This window comes from Miniopterus natalensis, chromosome 22, assembly GCF_054644295.1.
Source record: "Miniopterus natalensis isolate mMinNat1 chromosome 22, mMinNat1.hap1, whole genome shotgun sequence".
Classification (NCBI taxonomy): Eukaryota; Metazoa; Chordata; class Mammalia; order Chiroptera; family Miniopteridae; genus Miniopterus; species Miniopterus natalensis.
Window position 1 is genome coordinate 5,673,069 of NC_142102.1, and position 22,275 is coordinate 5,695,343.

At 41.5% G+C, this 22,275-nt stretch overlaps 1 protein-coding gene across 1 annotated transcript in view; it reads left to right on the plus strand.

Annotated features, from left to right (window-relative positions):
• The first annotated feature begins 931 nt into the window (after positions 1–931).
• Positions 932–22,275, plus strand: part of UBE2Q2 (ubiquitin conjugating enzyme E2 Q2) — a 30,311-nt gene continuing 8,967 nt past the window's right edge. The window contains exons 1-8 of the mRNA XM_087829126.1: positions 932–1,261; positions 6,825–6,926; positions 11,978–12,082; positions 15,279–15,335; positions 17,282–17,422; positions 18,836–18,920; positions 19,684–19,744; positions 20,491–20,581. Of these exons, the coding sequence (XP_087685252.1) occupies positions 1,091–1,261; positions 6,825–6,926; positions 11,978–12,082; positions 15,279–15,335; positions 17,282–17,422; positions 18,836–18,920; positions 19,684–19,744; positions 20,491–20,581 (813 nt within the window). The 5' untranslated portion in view covers positions 932–1,090. The remainder of the gene's footprint in view (positions 1,262–6,824; positions 6,927–11,977; positions 12,083–15,278; positions 15,336–17,281; positions 17,423–18,835; positions 18,921–19,683; positions 19,745–20,490; positions 20,582–22,275) is intronic.

The following is a 22,275-nucleotide window of genomic DNA, read 5'->3' on the forward strand; positions in this document are numbered from 1 at the left end:
TCCCTGAAAGGCTAGAACATGGTATCTCAGAAGTAAATACAAATAAAAGCTTTTAAAAGGTTCCTCATTTGGTGGACTTAACATCTCCTATGTTGTTCTGTATTTTGTCAGCCAAGGGACCCCTAGAGGGGAGATGTTGAGGGGCTAGAGACAGCTAGTCTGGGCCAGTGTAAAAGAAAAATGCAGGGCCCCTTGTTGAAAAATTGAGAGTTTCAAAATGGTACAGCAGAGCATGAAACCAAGCAGAAGGCCCTTCTCAGTGGGGTCCCCCCTCTAGGACTTATTCCTAAACACACTGTGATTGCAGGCCCGCTTGTGTTGTGCTCCTTTGCACTGCATGCACCCCTTCATCTGGGTGTGGGGCCCCCAGAACGTGCCGGGGGCCGTGCCAATGCCGGGGGGGGGGGGGGGGGGGGGGGGGGGGGGCTGCAGATAGCAGCACCCATTCAGTCGCATTGGTGTAACCATAGTAAAGGCCTTGTTCTAGCTCCCGGGCATGCAGCTCTGTTCACATTGGTGTTGGGCAGAAACAATGCACAAGGGAACAGGGAAAAGGTCAGATGGTGCCAGGTGCCCGTGTGATTTAGGGTGACAAGGGGTGGTCAGCGAGGCCTTGTAATGAGATGACCTCTGAACTGGCCCCCACGGGGGGGGGGTGAGAGCGCGACGGCCAGCGTGGGAACCAAGGCAAAGGCTCCCCAGGAGGGCGGGAGCTGCGGGTCCTGGGAGAGCGACCTGACCCGACCAGGGTGTCGCCCCAGGTAGAGGGCGCGGCAGAACCGGGCCAGGCACGGGGCGGGGGCGCGCCGGCCGCGTGCACGCGCGGGGCGTGGCTTTGCGGCGGGGGCGTGGCTTTTGCGGCGGGGGCGTGGCTTTGCGGCGGGCGTGGCTTTGCGGCGGGGGCGGGGCGAGGAGCGGGGCGGGCGGCCTCTGCCGGCGGCGGGGCGGTGTCGCGTCGCCCTCCTCAGCCGCGGCTGCCGCCTCCTGCCGGCCGCGTCGGTTACAAAGACCGCTGTCTGGCCGGCCAGCCTAACCCTCTTCCGGCCGTGACGGCGGCGCGGGCCCGGCTCCCCGCCGGAGATGAGGGAGGATGTCGGTGTCGGGGCTCAAGGCTGAGCTGAAGTTCCTGGCGTCCATCTTCGACAAGAACCACGAGCGGTTCCGCATCGTCAGCTGGAAGCTGGACGAGCTGCACTGCCAGTTCCTGGTGCGGCCGCCGGGCAGCGCGGCCTCGGCGCTCACGCTGCACTGCAACATCACGGTGCGGCGGCCGGGCCGGGCCGGGCGGGGGTTGGGGGCCGGGCCGGGGCCGGGACCGGGGCCGGGGGGCGGCCCGGACAAAGACGCCCGGCCGGGGGCCCGGCTGTCGCCCGCGAGGCTCGGGGTGGAAGGCGGCGCTGTTTCGGCGACCCGGGCTGGGCCGCTGCCCCTTCGCGGCCGGGTCGCCGCGGGGCTGAAGGGACCGGGGCTGAGGGGATCGGGGCTGAGGGGACGGCGGCGAGCCGGGTCGCCATGGCCGCGCTGGGCTGCGCGGGCGGCGGGGCGGGTGGGGAGGCCGGGAGTTGTCCGCCTCAGGCCGTCAGGCCGCGCATCCACCCGGCGCCTCTTCACCTCCGCGTTTCGGGAGGAGCTGACCCGAACCCGAGGCGTCCGAGGGAGGTGCAGGCGCGGTGCCGCCGCGCAGGTGCCCTGAGTGAGGACTGTCCGCTTCCTGTCACAGGCCGGAGGGACCCTCACGCTCACTTTCGGGGACCCGAGTGGGGTGGGTGCTCCTGAGAGACCCGGGGGCGGGGGACGGCGGAGGGGCGGACTTTCTCCTCAGAGCGACCCAGCCCGGGTCTCTCCGTGCCTTCCCTGCTGCCCGCGGCCGCTCGGGAGTTGGCCAAGGCCTGGAAGTGACCACGGTTAACCTTAAACTGGGTTCCTGAGCGCGCTCCGGGGGAGCAGGTGTGTATTTCCGGAAAAACCTGTTCAGTCGAGCGCTGTCCTGAGGAGAGAAATCGCTTATTGAGCATCTGCCGCTCTCCGCCCCGGCGCTGCTGAGGGGGCCGAGCAGCCCCTGCCTTCCGAGCACCGTCCTCCTGCCGGGAGGAGGTTTCCACAGCGAGGTGTGACTCAGTGCCGTGGTCTGATTGTGAAAGCCGGAGCCAGCGCTTAATTCTGGGGTGGGGGGCGCCTCAGGGGCGGCCCTCGGGGGAGCCCGGCAGGGGTTGGGCTTCCACGGATGAGTAGGATTTTGAGGGGAGCCGGAGAACCTTGCACGCAGGGAAAACTCTATCCAAAAAAAACACCACACAGCACACACACAAACAAACAACACAACAAAAACACACCCCCAAAGCTAGAGAAAGCGTGGTTGGCTTCGGAGTGGAGAAGTGACGGCGGGACAGAGAAAATTGTCCGACGGCGGGAAACAGGAAGTAGCGGGGAGCGCGAAGTAGGTGGTAAAGCAGCAGCTGGGCCTCCGAGGTGAGGGTTCCTGTGGCATCGGGAACGGCCAGGAAGAGGGAGGGCTGGTCTCAATGGCGGGAGACGGAACGTGCAGGCTGTGGGGAGCCGCTGAGGGCTGCCGGCCACTTGGGAAGATGCGTTTGGCGTCCAGGACCAGGAGCGCGTCCCTACGGCGGGTGCATCAGGAGATGCGCGTGTGGCGTCGCTTCTCCCGCCGAGGGGTGGAGAGTGGCAGCAGGGCTGTGCTGTGCTGTGCTGGCGGTTAGTGCCAGGGGTACAGGAATCCCAAACGAGTTGTGATTCTCAGGCAGTCTGCCACCACAGAGTGTTGTCCCACCCCAGGTGCCAGCAGTGCTCCGCAGACATCCCTCTTGGAGGCCCGCTGCACACAGGTATTTATTGACCGATGACCTGCGTTAGGAAATAGAGCAGGAAGTGTGTGAGACACCCAGGGAAGAGAGGATTTGGTGGGGACTAGCAGAACGGCACCACCAGCAGGCACGACTCCAATCGGGCTGCTAGGCCCTGTCGTCTCCATGTTCACCAAGAAGCATCTTTAGGCAGCCTCTGCGATGGTTGAGTTTGTTTGTTACGCAGACGCATGCCCGCTTCTGAGTGCTCCTCTGGAGATACTGTGCCCCTTGTTCCTTCAGGCTTGTGCATCAGCAGTCCGTCCCACGGGGAGCGTGCTCCACTCGCCCCACCCCAGTCTGTCTTTCCAGGTCTGACCATCCTTCAAGGGTCTTCTGGTCAGATTCAGTTCATGCTGATATTTATTTCCCCTTCTTGTTATTCTAGTCCTTACAAGTTGCTGCTTTGGTTATGTTTTCTTGTGTTCCATTGTAATAGTTTTGGATGTTTGTCTTATTTTATTTTTTCATGGTGGCAAGGGAGAACATTCTATAATAAGATGCTCAGTTCTATTGACTATATAGTCACCGTTCTAGCTGTATTCTGTTTGAACAAAAATCTTAACTATCGTGTAAGTTAACTGCCAAGAGTTTGTGTCAAGGATAGTGCATAAATATTTAAAGGGTCACTTAGGGCTTGATAGGAAATCTGTAGTTTGACTTCAAGTTCACATGAAAGACACTTTTAAGAAGTAAAAAACAAAATATAGATGTTTTACTCTCTAGGGCAAGGGAATTGAACTAAAATAGTTCTCTGTTTTATAAATTTGTCCTAATCTTGAATATGAAGGGCAAGAGTGCTGTTTTCAACTTCAAGGAGTCTTTTTAGTAATAGAAAAAAAGGAAGTTGTGATATGAAAGATTGTCACGTGAACCTAAGCTTTGTTTTCTATTTTCAGTAAACAGATCTAATTGCCAGTCAGTGCTAACATCCAGTTGTTATGATCACACCTAAAGGCAAAGCAGCTTGTTTTAATAACCTGTGCACCCTTATTGGGAGCTAGTATATGGCTTTCCTTTAGTCCTTTTGAAATATTTAACATAACTCAGCAGCTCCATTATTCCTTTTATGGACTTCTTGCTGTCTGGGAACTCTTGGTAGGAAATTGCTGTTTTAGAGAGAAAAGTCCCCCTCAGGAAGTAAATTAACTAGTAAACAAATAAAGCCTTATACTTCATTATGTGTGTAGCATAAATCATTACTCTTTTCTGCATGAGTGACTATTTGCCAAACTACTTGTGGTGGAACTTATTTTTTGTTTAATTAAATTTCTATTCATCATTGCCAAAAAGTCCCCCACCCAACAGCAAGATACTAAATTTAAAAATGTTAGAGCTCTGAGTTTACAAGAGAGAAAAAGGTTTATTCTTTACTTAGTACCTGGGACCTTAAGTGAAGTAATTTGGACCTTAAGCAAATCACTTCTTGTGTTTTTCTATAAAACAGATAATTCTTTTTGCCCCACACGAGAGCATATATAGCAGAGCTCTGTAGCGATGGTAATGTTTTCTACAAATATAAAAGTAATGGTTGAAAGTGCTTTACAATAACTTTTTGTGGGAAATAAATCAGTGCTGCCAATTTTTAATTTTTTGTGTTTCTGGTCTTGACACTGATAAAAAGTAGCCCAGCTAAGGTTATACAAAGGAAATAATGAACGAAACTTGACTAAAGAGCCCAAGACCTTTTCTTTGGTCTGTCCTCCCGGGACAGATTACCTTTCCAAATTAAACTTCTAGAGAATTGTTTGGAAATACCAGAACTGTCATGTTAAACACCTAAGTGGTACTTTCAAGCCAGAGGAGTCATTGTTTTCATTCATCTAACCAACTTATAGAGTCAGATTCCTAGTTGTTATCTGTCTTCCCTCATCCCCCTTTTTATACCCTTCCTTGAAAGGAACAGATATATGAAGAGGAGACTTAGGTTTCCATTTTATGAATGGTGTGTCCCTTAGCAACGTGATTTTTGTGTTAAACTTCCTTAGACCTGGAAAAGGATAGTATTAGATAAATGTCAGTGGATTGAAGGGGGGCGTTGAATGGAAATAGCCACTGCCAAATGTAATGTATTACTTGGGAGCCAGAGTGATGGAGCAGGGGTCCCTTTCTCCACAGCTGTTGTGACAGTGTTCTGTGCTGTCTTCTAAAAGATCATTCTGACTCAGAACCAAGGGAGCCATCCAGTGGTTCCTGCACATTAGTTAGGTGGTTGGAATCCCCATCAGCCTTTGTCTTCTCTGCCTCAGTTCACCTAGAATGTTTTGATTAGATGTAATTTGGTGCTCAAAACACTTAAGCATTTTCCCGATCACAGGGGTATGTATGCATTTTTCATTTCTGTTAGTGTTTTCACTCTGCTTCTGTGGGCTCTGGTCATGTTAGATACTTAGTTGTTTACTTGTAAAATGATTAGCAGGGAGAAGTTTCTTTCTGTTTTTTTGGTAACTTTTTTTTTAATGTTGTCAGAGCATTTAGAATTTTATTAAGATACTATATGGTTCTGTGAGTTTATTTCATCTCCACTCCACATTATTGAACAGCAAAGTGTGAAAGTGATGTGTCTTCAGAAGAATTAGAACTGTTACACCTCTGAACCGTCAACAAAAAGTATGTGTATCAGTTTTCAAAAGTTATGAACTCCTTGGAGATGGCCTTGTCCCGTCATTTGGAAAGATACCAGAAACTGAGCATTCTGCAGGCAGTTTGCTGGCTGTTGCTTGATATAGTCTAGAACCACACATTGGTCTCTTAGGGGATTTATATAGAAAATAAGAACAGAAAGTTATTTCTCGACAAGACAGAAACTCCTTTAAAAACTACATTCCTGCCCTGGCCGGTTGCTCAGTGGTTAGAGCGCCAGCCTGAAGACTGAAGGGTCCTGCGTTCCATTCTGGCCAAGGGCACGCACCTCAATCCCTGGCCCAGGTTGGGGGGTGTGCGGGAGGCAACCAAGTGATGCATCTCTCTCACATTGATGTTTCTCTCTCTCTCCCTTCCACTCTCTGAAAAGCAAGGAAAAAATAGCCTAGGGTGAGGCTTAACCAAAACGAACTAACTACATTCCTCCCTATAATCCAAGGAGTGGAGAATTATTAGGAAAAAGGGATAATTGATGGGATTGATTTTAGCGCTAATTTTCTAATGCAGAAAAATCTCAAAGTAACTTCTATAATTACACTACTCAGAAGCAATGAGTATAGTGAGTAGATTTATTTGAAAGTCATTTTTAGCATTTAAGGATTTAATAATGTGCTTAGACATGTATTCCTTTGCTTTATTTTTAAAAAATCAGATCTTATCTAGATAGTTTAGAAATATAACTTTATTATATTAAAAAGGCAAAGTTTAAACCTATAGATTGTACTTTAAGGTTAAGTTTTTTGTGTGGTTTAAAATTTTTTTTTTCATTTTAATTTTTCTCCTCTATAGCCTCCTCCACCCACCCCTCGCCCCCCTGCACACTGTTGTCCATGTCTCTGAGTTCTTTCTCTTTTTTTCCAATATGTTTTTGTTTTTTGAGGGATTTATGGTTCCAGATTTTGAAGCCCTTAAAAAATGTTAAAACTGAGACTCCAAGCCATGATAGACCTTTCTTTGTAAAGGAAGGAAGCCAATCTTTCTTGGTGCTTGAATAGCATTTTTTCTGTTTTTGATAACACAACTTTTGCAGTGTTTCTCTTCTGTTAGTTTTATATCATTGCTTACTGGTAAAGTGTTTTGGGGGTTTTAGACTTATAAATTATGTAACATAGGCTGGCAAGATTAAACCATAAAACTGTTTAAAAAAAAAAAATCCATTAAAATAAATTTGTTTTTTCACACATGGATTTTAATGTGTTGTTTTTCTTCCCCCTGATACATTTTACTAAAATCTGGTTATCTTACCATAGAGTGGTGTAGCCTGATTGCATATCCAGGTTAGGCTGTTATAAGTGTTTTAACTAGGTATCTCTGTAACAGGAATCTTATCCATCTTCTTCACCAATATGGTTTGTGGACTCTGATGACCCAAATCTGACATCAGTTCTGGAACGGCTAGAAGATTCTAAGAACAACAGCTCGGTGAGAAAATAAGCCAATGCTACTCTCTTTTTTCCTCATGAACATTATATGATAGAATAAATGTTAAGAGGTAACATGTTGTAAAAGCCTGATTAATGATTATTTGATAATCTTAGAGGAGCTAAAGACCAGGTTTTTTATTTGTTTGTTTTTGTCATAATATTTCAAAATGTATTTACTTCCTAGTTTCTCTTTTTTATTTCCCATAAGGTATAGCCTTAATTTGGATCAGAAATTAGGTCTTCTCTTTTCCATGAATTCTAACCATTATTAACTGAGCAAGCATTTTTGGTAGGGACCATTAGCCAAGGTAGGGAGTGGAAAAAGAGGGGAGGACTGAAAGGTAGATGGGAGGGGAAATAATGATAGCACGGTACCAATACTGGTGTTAGGAAATTGCCTTTTCTTCAAGAGTCTATAACTGTAGTAAAAGCCAGAGGTATACAAATAAAAAGGTTCTTTTTATATATATAAAGAAATGTAACTTTCCATTTTATGAAAAATTAATAACCTGTTTTATTTGATTATAAAACTAATAAGTAACCATTGTCAGAGAACTAGTAAAATTTTAAAAAAGGGAAAATAAAAATATTCTGTAATTTCTCTGCCTGCTATAACTTTTGTTGACATGATGTGTTTTTTTCTTTCAGCATTTTTTCCCTTGTTAGTAAAATACACCTACTCTTATATATGTTTAAATAGTTGAGGTCATATTCTGTATAGTTTTATATTATTATTTTTATTTTTATTATTATTATTTTAAAATATATCTTTATTGATTTCAGAGAGAGGAAGGGAGAGGGAGAGAGATAGAAACATCAATGATGAGAGAGTCATTGATTGGCTTCCTCCTGCATGACCCTGCTGAGATCGAGCCTGAAGCCCGGGCATATGCCCTAACCGAGAATTGAACCACAATTTCCTGGATCATAGGTCAATGTTTAACCACTGAACCACACTGGCCCAGCTATATTATTTTTTAAAGTTAACATTCTGATTGTATTTTTACATGATATTATAAAGCCGTTATAGGAAATACCATTCATGCCCAGGCTGGTTTGGCTCAGTGATTAGAGCATTGGCCCTCGGACTAAAGGGTCCCCCGTTCAGTTTTGGCCAAGGGCACGTACCACAGTTGGGGTGACTTTGGGAGGCACCCAATCAGTGTGTCTTTCTCACATTGATGTTTCTCTTTCTTTCTCTCTCTCTCTCTCTCTCTCTTCCTTCCACTCTCTCTGGAAAAGCAATGGAAAAAATATCCTTAGGTGAGGATTATAAAAAAAAGAAAAAAAAGTGCTATTATATAAAAATTAATGGTTCCCCCAAATATCAGCTATAATCAAATAGAAAATATAGTAGGAAAGTATTTTGTTGACAATTACAGTTAAATATTAAAAAATGAAATACCTAGGAATAAATTTAGATGTATCAAGATAACTACAAAAATATGCTGAGTGGAATGAAAATATGTTCCTAGATGGGCAGACTTCATATTATAAATATGTTAATTATCTCCATAACTTCATGTTAATTTATAAATTGAATGCAGTTCCAGTAAAAAATCAAACGGACTTATTTTTGGAACTTGACAAAATGAATCTAAAGTTTGTTTTGAAAAGTAAATAATAAAAGATAATAATGAAATTGAAAAAAAAAGTAGTGAAGTGAGACTTGCTCAACTAGACATTAAATACTGAGTACCAGACTGGATGGATAAAGGCAGTAGAAATTTAGAATGTAATTGAGAATTTAGAATAAGTTAAATTGAGTTAAAGTACTCGAAAGGAAAGCATAGAGTATTCTATTAATAGTATTGGGAGAGCCCTACCGATGTGGTTCAGCGGTTGAGCATTGGCCTAGGATCTAGTAGATCGAGGTTCTATTCCCAGTTAGGGCACATGCCCGCAGGAGGTAGCCAGTCAATGTCTCTCTCATCATTGATGTTTCTATCTCTCTCTCCTTCTCCCTCCCTCTCTCTGAAGTCAACAAAGACATATTAAAAAAAAAAAGTATTGGGAGAAGTGACCATTTGGGGAAGTTAGTCTTAGCATCAGATTTTTGTCAAAATAAGTTATAAGTGGTTTAAACACACTATTCCTAAAATTAAGAACAGAAGACCATCAGTTTCAAGAGTATCTTAGAAGTAAGGCTCGTCTGGAGAGCCATGAAGGTTAGAGGTAAAAGTTTAAAGCAAGAGGACGTATTCACATCTCCATGAGGGGGTGACAGGACAGGGTAGGAGTGACAGCTCCCTTACTGCTGCCTCCTTTTCTAAAGGTACAAGTTTTGTGATGGTAGAAATGAGTGGGGTTATTTTTCAGTGTCTAAAATATTCCATCAGAAAATGAAATGACACGGGATATAAAATTGAGTCTAATTTTATAAAAAGGTAAATGTATTTACATAAAAGAAAAAAAACAACAACCCCCAAACTCACCCTCCACTCTTTCTTACAGTCTCTGCCACTTCTTTCATTAACCTAGTTTATTGACAGAATATGCTATCTTTCCTCACCTTTAATTCACTTAATTCAGTACAGTCTGGATTCTGCCTTCAGCATTTGCACTAAAAATTTTTATCTTTAGTTGCCAAATCCAGGGACTCTTTTTTTCAGCCCTAAAATTGACCTGTCTGTAGCATTAGATACTGTTGGTTGTTCCCGTGTTGAAACCTTCCTCCATTCAACATTTATTACTTAATGTCCACCAATAAAGACCTGGTTAAATAAAAATTGTGTATGGTGTTACAGTAGAATATTATGTTGTAGTTACAAAGAATGCAGCCAGTGTTTTCACAGGAGCATGTACAACTTTCCAAGATATTCTAAGGGAAAAACCAAGGCATAGAATATTGTCTACAATCTGGTTACTTGTATACAATGTTGTCACAAATCTGTATCTATGCTGGTCTATACACTTTCTCCCTGGGTGGATACAGGACACTGTTAGTAGCAGAACACAGAAAAGTATATATTTTTAATTGACTGGTTTCTCTGTGAGGCTCTGTGATAAGTGATGGGTACAAAATACAAGTCATATTCTGTCCTCTGGGAACTGATAATCTAATGAGGACTTCTGTCAGGTCACTGTTCCCTGTTTTTATCTCTTATTACCCTGCTTTGGTCTCCTGGAGCCCCTCTTCCTTGGTCTGCTTCTTTCTTTTCATTCTGTGCTTTCTCTGGGTAATGTCTTATACTCCTGTTACTTAAATCATGGCCTACGTTCCAGGGATTCCTAAATCTGTATCTCTAGCTAAAATGTATCTCCTGAGTTTCAAGCCCATGTATGTCTATGTATCACGTAGATCCAGGGACTCTCAGTTGGCTGTGCGTGCCATGGTTGTTCAACATGATTATATCTAAATTTAAACTCATCTGCCTCCTGGCAGTCCACTACCCCGTCATGTTTTCCCTCAGTAATTCTCTTTGTGACTGTGAGTGGGGAAAAAAATGAAGTAATGAAACTCCTCACCCGTGCCCGAACCTGGGAACTAGCTTAGAGTTCTTTTTATCCCAATATTTCCTGACACCTCCTCCCCTCCCCCACCCCAACTATCTAGGAAGTTTCTAAGACCTATCCATTTACCTTCTAAAAGTTTTTCCCTGAGATCTTAGTCCCCCCCCCCCCATCCCTCAAACACTTTTTAGGGGAGTGTAAAGTTGGAAGATGTACTCCTGTTTTTCTTGTTGGGTATGACTCCACCACATGCTGCCTGTCCCACCCCACTCCGGTAGCTCTTCCTGTGCCAGGGGTTGTGTCCAGGCCACCCTTGCCTCATCTTTATTGTGTACTTAGCACAAAACAGCTTATTGGGTGGATATCAAATCCACAGTGGGGCTTTGCTGCCTTTTAAGCTTGAGGCTATTTTTTGATCCTGATTTTCAGCTCAGCTTTTCTTGCTCCTGCTTGCTCCATTATCCACTTTGGAAAGGCTTGTTCTGTGCTTTGTTTAACCCTTTGTAATCCTGTGTCTGTTTTCTTAGTCCTTCATAAACCTGCCTCTTTCTCATCTCCTTTCTTGGTCAGACATATCCAGGAAACTTCCTGACCAAGTGAAATAAGTTGCTGACTAGTACTGGTCATAGCTACTGGGTATTGACCATTCTTCTTAAACCATAATTGCTAAACTTACACATTGAAAACAGTTTTTTAAACAATGAAAGATGTGTGTGCACATAATATACATTCCTTAAGGTAAATATGCTCACAAAACAATCTCAATATAAAAATTGAAACTTGTTATTTTTTTGCAGTTTTAGACAAACACTTAAGAGCCTACTAAGTGCCGAGTGTTTCCACAGAAGAGTTCATTTAATCGTTACCATTATGAGGTTTAAATTTTTTTTTGGTAAATATATCTTTATTGATTTCAGAGAGAGGAAAGGAGAGGGAGAGAGAGACAGAAACATCAATGATGAGAGAGTCATTGATCGAGCCCGCAACCGGGCATGTGCCCTGACCGGGAATCGAACCCCGATCGACTGTATCCTAGGTTGATGCTCAACCACTGAGCCACGCCCGGCCGGGCTGATTTTCTTGTTTTACAAATGAGAGACTCGAACTAAGGCAGTTAGATACCATATCCCAGGTCATCTAGATCCCAGGACTCTGTCTACTAGACCACATTTGCCCCTGTACTTTTAAGTGAATATGACTGTGAAATATATAATTTTATGACCTGTGTGGAATCACACTGCCTCTGCTTTTGTAGCCTCAATATCTTATTAATGTATTCACCTGAAGTTATAAGTTTCTAAGACTAGAAATTAGCAGCTGCAAAGTGGACAATGTCTGCAGCTCCCCTTCCTCTCACTTTTGTTGATGTCATTCTGCTGGAAGTCAGCTATAGAATTGCACTGAAGCCACAGTGACTTTCTTATACTAGCAGCCCCGAACAATATTTCTTTAAATACTGTTATTTTATCTGTAGGCTATAATTGGGCAGTAACAAACTGTTTTCATTTCCTACTGGATTGGTTATAGTAGTAGCATTATTCTTGTCTTCTAAGGGCTCTTTAACATAATGCTTATTTACCGAAATGTGTTTTGTAGCTTCGTCAGCAGTTGAAGTGGTTGATATGTGAACTCTGCAGATTATATAACCTCCCTAAGCACCTGGATGTTGAGCTGCTAGATCAACCACTACCCACGGGTCAGGTAAAGTAAAATATCTCTGGTGATTAAGAGCTGAAATAAATGGTCTCAAGCAAAAGTAAAATTAGGATGCTTTTTCTTCATTGATTGTACAACTTATTTAGAAGGTAGTTTTCGCTGTTGAATTGTTTTGTTTGTTTTGCTGTAGGTACTAAAAGTAGCCTTTTCATTTTTTGGAGCTGCCGGTATTTACTCTGACAGACAAAAAACTGCCCTCTCCCATGCCGACCTTCTGTTGTTGTTAATGCTCTTGGTTCCCTAACTGCTCCTTTGCTCTTTCACTTGTCGCTTGTGCTGATCCACTTCCCTTCACCTGCTGTGCTGTCTCCTTAAGCCCCTCTGGACTTCTTTTTTTAAATATGTCTTTACTGATTTCAGACAGAGGAAACGAGAGGGAGAGAGAGAGAGAGAGAGAAACATCAATGATGAGAGAGTCATTGATCTGCTGCCCCCTGCACACCCCCTACTGGGGATCAAGCCTACAACTTGGGCATGTGCCCTGACCAGGAATCGAACCTCGATCTACTGGATCCTAGGTCGATGCTCAACCACTGAGCCACACCAGCTGGGCCATCTGCACTTCTTAAGGCCTAACCCAAATGTTATCTCCTCCAAGCTCACACCCCTCCCTCTCACTTTTCTGGGTTTCTGGATTTACCTATTTAGGTGTAATTTATTGCCTTGTACTATAATAGGTAAGGATTTAGCTCTTGTACCACCCACTTACCTACCAGCCTTCCCTTCCTAAACATCATTCTGTTTAGTCATGTGAGTAACAACCGTTTATCATTAGGACTTTGTAGTGTAGACTTTTCTACGGTGATGTTTCCTTTCTGGTACAGTTTGTGTGTGTTGCTTCTTTAATTGTTTGCCTTTGCTCATTCATTTAAATTTACCTGGAATGTTATCTTCTTAAGCCCATCTGTGCTTTGTAAGGTTTATTCCAAATGTCATCTCCTCCAAGCAAGAGACATTATAAGGAGTTATCAGGATTATAAGGAATGTCTTCCTTATAATAATAATTCTCTGTAATCTCTCCCGTTTCTGTGAGGTTGTCCTCTTCTGGAGCCTTGGTTCTTCTGCACCAGTCTCGGCAGGTTGCTCTCTGAGCTGGCTGTACACCTGTCATCTGGAAATTTTTTTGTCTTCCCTGCTAGAGTAGATCTGTTGTTTCCTGACCTGCGTCATATTTCTCGGCTTACCTTTAACATTTCACCTGAGTACATCCTCAAGTAAAATTCTGGGAAAGCATGAAGGGGTAGTACATTTTCTGAGTTCTCACTTCTAGAAACATAAGGCCAAACCACACTAGGTTTGACTCTTGGTTCTGCTGCTTATTAGCTGCATTATCTAATTAGCTTGGGCTTATTACCTAGTCACTGTGTGCAGCAACTTCCCTTTTGAAAAACGGGGGAAATATTAGATGTCCATCTGACTCTGTGAAGTTCTCTGCGTGGGTGCTGAGGACCCAGGCGAACACACAGTCAGAGCTCCTGTCCTGATGGAACCACACATGGAATTCTCAGTTCATAATGGAGCCTCTCCTGCATTCTTTACACTTTCATCTTCCAGTTTTGCTTGTTACAAATGAAATATCTCATGCCTACCTGATTCTTACTCTCTATTTTATTTTTTCTTTCTGGAAGTTGGTATGGCTTTTTCTTTAACTGACGTACAGGGTTTAACCTTTCAATAGTCCTTTGGGGCATTCAGAGCCACTCAGTATTCTGAAGGCAACATTCGTCTCTTTTATTTATTTCCCTCTGTCTTTTGGATACATATTAGATTTCTGCATTTCTACCTTCCATTTCTCTTCACTCTTCTCTTATTTCCATACCCGCCCCCCCCCCCCCCCCCATCTAGGTTTTCTTCACTCTCAGGAAATGTCACAAATGTTTTGTTCATTGAAGTCCATTGTGCTTTCTGGCCCTTCTACTGAGTTGTTGTTGTTGTTGGGGGGGGGGGTCTTTGATCTCTCAGAACTCTCTTGTCATTTGCATAGTAATCTTTTTATATTTTGTGAATGCAACACTTTCTCAGTTACTGCTATACATTCCAATTAGATTTTTAATTTTAGTTCCTTCATTAATAATGCTTCAGGTCTCTTGTTCTGCTTGTTCCACTTGGTGCCTTTCTTTTGATTGCCAGTTTTCTTCACATATCTGGCCATACCTGGTTATCTGCTCATTTATAGATTGGTATACTATCAATCAATATCAATTATTGATAAGAGTGTCCTGAGCAATTATCACTCTTCTCTCCTGGTTTGCACACCTGAGCTCTGCCTGTGGCATGTGGATGGGGAGGTGCTGGAAGAGATTTTATTAGTTACATTAAAAAAATCCTGTCTTTTATCTCTCTGATTCTGCACCCACATAAGACACCGTCAGAGTAGGCCTCCTGTGTAAGAGAGTGATGCTTACTAGCTGTAGTTGGAACAAAAACAGTGAGACATTTCTGGGGTGGGGTGGGGTGGGGTAGGGGGAGTCCTACTAGCTTTATGTACTGTATCTTGGAGAACTATGCTCTGGTCTGGGAATTTGGCCTTTTGAACTCTGCCAAAATTAGGTATGAAGGGCCTTCCTCAAACCTCGTCAGATTCATTGAAAGCCAGCTGTAAACTGTCTTGTAGAGGAGTGTTCTGTAGTAAGTAACATGTTGTCAAAACAAAAACGGCTCTTTAGTGAAATGGTCATTTTATAATTTTCAGTTTTGTGCAGTGTTTATTTCTTTTGAACACATTTGACCTTTTAAAATGTAAGGCATTTGAATTTGTGGAAAGATTCAGGCTTTTCAAAGTTGGAAAGGCAGATATTTCAAGGGATTCATGGCTCAGGACATTTATTTTAAATGAAAGAAGCCATTGACCTTATATACATGGCCTTATGTGTAAAATGTTTTCTTAATTTTAAATTAGAATGTCTTTACATTTTTTTAGAGTTGCTTTATATTTGACTAATTGCCTTTTTTATTCCTAATGCATCTATTAACTCGAATTGGTCAAAATGTTTCTTTTAAAAAAGCTGATAAATATTTGTCAAATCAAAGCTGGATTTAAAGTAACTGTTTCAACTTGGATCGGTTCTGTGTTGTAGAGCTGCAGTGACAGGTGATTGATAGTTTGGCCCCTGACGTCTTCTGATGTGTTCAGTGTATGTTGCTTGCTCTGTGGCCCTGGCAAATTCCCCTTCCTTTTCAGAATGGGACAACAGAGGAGGTGACTTCAGAGGAGGAGGAGGAGGAGGAGATGGCTGAGGTAGGTGTTTGCATAAGAACATCATTTTATAAATATCTTCATTTTTGAAAATGTTAGTAATTCCTCTAATCTCTCTTATAAACCAGTGTTGGTGTAGAATCATTAAAAGCACGTTGTTTTTGGAATTTAATATAATTTCTAAAATCTGGTTTTACCTCTAATGTATGCTTTTGATTTTGAGCAGATTGCTTATCTGATGTCTTGGATTTGACTTTCTGGAAAATAAGAGCTTTTAACATTTAGCGCTAAAATTATATTTACATTTAATAGTAATCAGTGCTTAACCTGTAATTGGTTATTTTTAAGGAGAACTACTGAGTTTCAAAAGTTCTGTGTTTGAATAAAAGAATTAGAGAACATTTCAGGGACTACTCACTAGAAATAGTAAAATTATCTCATGTTGAAAAATCACCTAAGAATTTCATAGAGCAAATTCCAGACGCATTGAGCTTAGGCCAGTTTAGTTGCCCGTCATTGATAACGATTTGAGAGTTTTCAGGTTCTGAAGCTTTGTGTTTAAATTCAGACTTCGGAATGAAGATCTGCGTGTCTACGTTGATCAGATAAAAAGGTCTTTGAGTTTCATGGTCTTGGTTTTAAAACTTTTTTTTTTGTTTTATATCTTAGAATTAATCGAACTTATTACCTTATTTTCTTGATTTGGAAAATTTTAAATCTAAAACAGACTTCTTAGAGTGCCTTAGAACTAAAGAAGTAGTTGTGGGCTTGTTTTGTTTTGTGTGTCTGGGAGAAAAGTAATTCTTAACCTTGTCTAATTAGAATGACAGTTTTTGGATAGTTTTTAGTGTTTTCATGCAGTTTAACTTGGGTGGAAACAGTAAACCTTTTCCCTGGGTCCAGTGTACAATGAAGTAGACATTGTACTCAAAGAGCTTATGTACCTTTCTTTTCCCCTTACAAGGTAATATAAAGAATAGACAGCCACATGTAGGGAAATCTAGAAAGGTAGGAGACCAGACTTTGGAGGTATCAGGTTAGGGTGGATGAAAATAAGATATTCTTTTATATAGCAACTAAAATAATGTGGCTAAGTAGGGCCCAGAAGTACCCTGGGCATTAGTGTGTTTGGGTGCATTGGATGCTGTCCTTTTGGGAAGAAAAGATTGACTAATGTTTTGGAGTCATAGAGAAAGCAAGGTTGGTTGTCTAGAAAAGGCAGATGCTAAAAGTCTTGAATTTGAGACAGACTGTTTCTGTTTGGTGTGATTGTTGATAGAAAGGCTTTACTTGAGAATAGTGGGCCGAGAATATTGTTTTGAAAAGAATGGCAATGGTGAATTTTGTCCCGTGCTTTTTAGCACTCAAGTGGAGAAGATGTGTGGATAGGCCTGTGGCCGAGGTGGACAGTGTGGGAGCAGAGATTCAGGCTCGGGGCATTTGTGGGAACTCTGAAGACAAGTGTTCGATGGGAGATCAGGGCTGGATAGTGGTGCCAACCAGGGGAAGGGAGCTCCTGAAGCATGAACATGGACAGGGCCTGGATGAGAAGGGAATGTAGTTGGAAAAGATGGGGGTCCAATGAGAAGACCATTGCGTGTGGATGGAGGTGGTCATTGACCTGGTCTAGAAATCACAGTGAATTAGTCTGCTTAAAAAAATGGAGATAGTAAGCTGAGTTACTAGAACAAAGTATGAACAGTGAAGGTTCTTGATACCTTGATGCTAAACTGTTTCAAATCTCCTCTTAATAGGAGATTTAAAAGATGGTTTATTTGGTAATAGCTATTAAATATGCTATACTCAGATCCTAGTTTTATAACAAAATATAAGATATAAACAGGGAGCCTTTTGAATGGAATGTGAAGGCTTTTTTTACCCCTTCCTGTAGAGTGCATGTATTCTCTCTCTTCTGCTCATTTCAAGTCAAGAGTAATTTAACTTTTGGCGTAAGCTTGAGTAAGCTAATATTTTTCTAATTTTTGCAGGATATAGAAGACTTGGATCACTATGAGATGAAGGAAGAGGAACCTATTAGTGGAAAAAAGTCAGAGGATGAAGGAATTGAAAAAGAAAATTTGGCAATATTAGAGAAAATTAGGAAGACTCAAAGGCAAGACCATCTAAATGTATGTGTAAAAATCTAGAACCTGGACTTACATGGTTAAGTAGAGTAACTATAGGTAATAATGTAAATACAGGGAAATTCATTAAGATGCCAACCTCAGCTGCCCTTCTCCATCCCTGCCTTGTTGACTCAGCCTTATGTGTTGTTGCCGTAGTATTTTTATTTATTTATTTAGTTTAGGTTTCTCATTTATTGATAGCACTTACCACCCTGTTCATCTGCTTTTTACATCCTGGAATCCCCTCCTGTGTCTGCCCCTTTCCAGCCTGTTTATGCTGTTTCCTCTGCTTACCCTCCTCTTACGGGGTCTGTGTATTTTAATTCAGTCTCTCCTACAAAGTACAATTCAAAATCTTCTCTGTGACATGCTACTCTGGCTAAACTGAAAGTAATTTTGTCTTTTGATATAATATCTCTTTGATGTGAAACAGCATGGTGGCATGAAATGAACACTTTTGTGACTGACACACCTACATGGCTTCAGTTTCCTCAACTCTAAAACATGGACAGTTTGAACCTTTTGGATGATTGCTCTGAAGTATAAATGAGATCATGTCTATAAAATTCCCAGTCAGAATAGGGAAACATTAAATGAAAATTTAGTTGTCTGTTTGAACACTTACTATTTACTTACTTACTGCCTTGTATTAGAGCTGTTTATCAGCCCCATGAAATCTGAGGATCCGTTGCTTTGTCTTGGGCACAGTGTCTCAAACACAGGGGATGAATTGTTATGCAAGGAGATATCAACTGTTGTAAACAAGTAGATTACTCTCCCTCCTTTAGTCTTACTTGCTATATTAATTCAATTTGCAAGTCTTTCTTAGAGCAAAGAAATTTAGCTACTCTATACTATAATGATGGATACATACCATTTTACATTTGTCTAAACCTATAGAATGTACAATACCGGACCTGAACCTGGACGTAAATTATTGACTATAGGTAATGATGCATCAGCTGTACCCTCTGGTGACGGAAGCTGATAATGAGACTGTACATTGTGGGACTGTCATATGGGAAATCTCTGTATCTTCCTCTTAATTTTCCTGTGAACCTGAAACTACTCTAAAAAATAAATTCTTTAAAAAATTAAGTGGAAAAATTGGTGGAATTTGAAATAGACACATAGTGTGTTCTAGGCTATTTGCAAGGGCCATAGTGACCTGGACATAATGGTTAGACTTTTTTTTTTACAGATGATAAGAAGTAGTAAATGAACCAGACTTGTCCCCAATTTTATAGTCCTGTTGAATCTTTGATTTAATTGAATTAACTTCTTTGACTTCTTAAAATGTTAAGTGGTGACCCATTTTAAAAATTTCATTGTAAACATTTATTTCACGTTCAGATACCAGAGATCTTTAGTTATTTGACTCAATAGACCCTGGTTAACAGCACATTTATGTTTCAGGGTGCGGTATCTGGGTCTGTACAAGCTTCAGACAGACTTATGAAAGAGCTCAGGGACATATACCGGTCACAGAGTTACAAAGCAGGTAAGGCCACTGCATCTCTGCCATCTCTGTTGTCTTTATGCTCTTTTCAATCTTCAGATAGTGAAGTTTATTTCTCATAACTGGAAAAAAACAGAAACATTTATTGACTTTATTTTAGGAATGTGAAATACAAATGTAATCAAGTTATCAAAGATGGGGGGGTAAAATAGGGTGAGTTTATAGTAGCCCGCCCCCCCATCCACAGTTTCACTTTCCACAATTTCAGTTACCCACAGTCAACTGGGGTCCAAAAATATTAAATGGAAAATTTCAGAAGTAAACAATTCATAAGTTTTACTTATTTATTTTTAAATTTTTTCTTATTGAGAGAAAGAGAAAGAGAAACATTGATTTTTGTTGTTCCACTCATCTATGCATCATTGGTTGATTGTTCTGGGTGCCCTGACCGTGGATCAAACCTGCAACCTTGTCATATCAGGATGACACTCTAACCATCTGAGCTGTCTAGCTAAGGCCAATTCATAAGTTTTAAATTGCACACCTTCTGAGCAGTTAATGGTAAATAGTTTCTCAACTAGTTAAAGAAGCCTCTTCATTAATGGCTTTAATTATCTGTGAAGGGCATTAGATACTCAGCTCTAGTGGCAAAATATTTAGAATATAGCTTTGTTCCATGTTTTAATAGCAACATTTCTAGCTTTTTTCTTTCTTTTCTTTTTGGCCATTTAGTGTATATATTTACACCAGATTAATAGTTACAATATCAAATGAAGAGTAAATAACTGACACTTTCTATCTGCAGGGTTTTATTCCGTGGAACTCATAAATGACAGTTTATATGACTGGCACGTTAAACTGCAGAAGTAAGTGACTTTTTCCTGCTAACCCTCTCTTAGTAATGGTTGTAATGGTAGCCCGTCAATGGAGATTTTCCTTTTTAATTTGATACCTTTATAAGCCTATGGTTACTTAGAACTTTAGACCCTGTTTCTGTAATAGTTCTCAGGGTGTTAAAGTGAGCTGTTTCTTGGCTTAATAATAAATAAAGTGAGAAAGAGGAAGGACCAGCTGTGGGATAAAGTGTTTCGTGGAGTTAGTAAGACAAATGGGGACTATAGACACAAAAGTATTTAATAACTTGGTGGGATTGACTGTGATAGCAACTTATATTTGCAATAAGGGATTTGAGTAAGACCTGACTATATAGAAGAGTTATTAAACAAATTTAGGTTTTGTTAGTGATTTCACTTTTTCTGGTCTCATCCATGGTAATTTATCTCCCTGAACCCCTTGTCTAATGCAGTTTTAGATAAGGAGATTAAATTTTTTTTTTTGAGTCTTTGAGAAAATTATGTACATATGACAATTTCTTTTAGAATGACTGCTAGCTTTGCATCCCCTTAGAATAGATTTAGAATACTGTGATCTCTTTTTGAACATTTAGTCCCAAGGAGTTTGAGGTTATAGTGATTTGTTTTTCCATAGAACAGCTTTAGACCTTGTCTGTTTAGAACTTACCCTAGGGGCTCTGTTTCAGCTCCTGGGCCAGTTCCATTTTGAGGTTAGTAAGAAAATAAATCTGCCCTTTTTTGTTTTTTGTAATTCTTAGGGTTGATCCTGATAGTCCTTTGCACAGTGATCTTCAGATCTTAAAAGAAAAAGAAGGCATAGAATATATCTTGCTTAACTTCTCTTTTAAGGTAAGAAAGCTGTGACGGACTCCATATGCTTCTAGTGGGAATGTATATTTGTACAATTGCTTTGGAAAAGTTTGGTATTTGTTGGTGCAGTGCCCGCGCACTACAGGAATTCTCCTAGGTACATACCCTTCCAGAAATGAGTGCATAGGACACATGTTCAGAACAGCACTGGGCATAGTTGCCCCCAATGGGAAGGGAAACTGGTTTTCATGAAATGGAACAGAGCTGTGGGCAGCAAGATAGATGACTATTAAACATAATGTTGAGCAAAAGAAGCATATTTAGTTTGATTTCATTTCTAAAAGGTGAAAAATAGGTAAAACTAAATTATATTGTTTAGGGCATGCATTCTCAGTGGAGGTGTTACCACCCCTCCAGTGGGGTGAAAATTGGTCCTTGGAACAAAAGAATCCTAGATATTACAATGGAGGTTTTAAGTCTTTTATTAAAACAAACAAACAAAAAAAACCCAAAAACCCTAAGAAGTATTCCTAAGGAGTTGTGTTTTTGAATTATATAGAGCTTCTTTTTTACCTGTTTTTTTAAAATTGAGAGGAAAAATTTGTGAAACAATTGTCTTCCAGATATATATATAAAAATAAGATGATCTGTTTGTTTTAGCCATCAGAAATGTGCTTTTATCTTCCCCTATTAGGATTGAATTTTCATAGTTTATAGATTCCTCATAATCTTGTGCAAGGATGGGTAGAGGTAGGGAGTTAAAGTAAGTTCCTGGAATTACGCTGCTTACTCTCTTAGTTAAATCTGCATTTTTGTGTTGGGAATAGCTGGGTGCAGCCGATGCCTGTGTGGCTAGCTCCCTGGCCCTCACATGGGTTCCTTAAGAGGCCTTAGTTGTTCCCATCCGGTCATTTGAACACAGACATGGAAGGTAGGCTCCCTGACATGCCTTTGTTAGAGGGACTCTGCTGTCGTCGCTCCCTGCCCCCCCGTAGGGAAGTGTGGGGAGGCCGCCGCCTTTGCTTCAGTTCATTAGGACACATACTCCTGCCACATAAGTGTTGCCGTTGTCGTGCATTTTAGTTCTGGATCTAAGATGTGACCCAGCACAGTTATATAGTTTGTTGATACTTATTCTGTTCCCAGGACTCAGAGTCGTGCTTGGCAGCCTGACAATTAGCTGAGTTTTCTTTTCCCTCATCTTCTCTTCGTTTATTTTGATCAGGTCTGGTGCTCTTTGCGATTTAATTGGAGCACTTTGTTTGCATTTAATGTTTTGATGTCTGGATTTAACTCCACCATCTCAGGTGCTTTCTCTTTGTCCTTCTTGCTGTTTCTTATTACTTTGGATTTTTCCCTTATTACTGCAGTGTGCCACCTCTCTTAGCTTGGTCCTCACATGTTCTTTGCCCCTCTTTACTCCCCTCCAGTCACAAGACATGTCCGTGACCTGTCAGAGTCTAACATAAACTGGTCACTTTATGTTTTCCCTTCTCTTTGTCAACACAAAGACCTTAGAACACATACTCCTGCCACGTAAGTGTTGCCGTTGTCATGCGTTTTAGTTCTGGATCTAAGATGTGACCCAGCACAGTTATACAGTTTGTTGATACTTATTTAAGTCTGCGTGCATATTGGCACTTTTCATGGTCTTTGTTCTCAGGTTTCCATCTAGGAGCAGTTTTCTCTTGCCTGAAGAATAGCCTCTAGTATTTCCTTTAGTGTGGATCTGA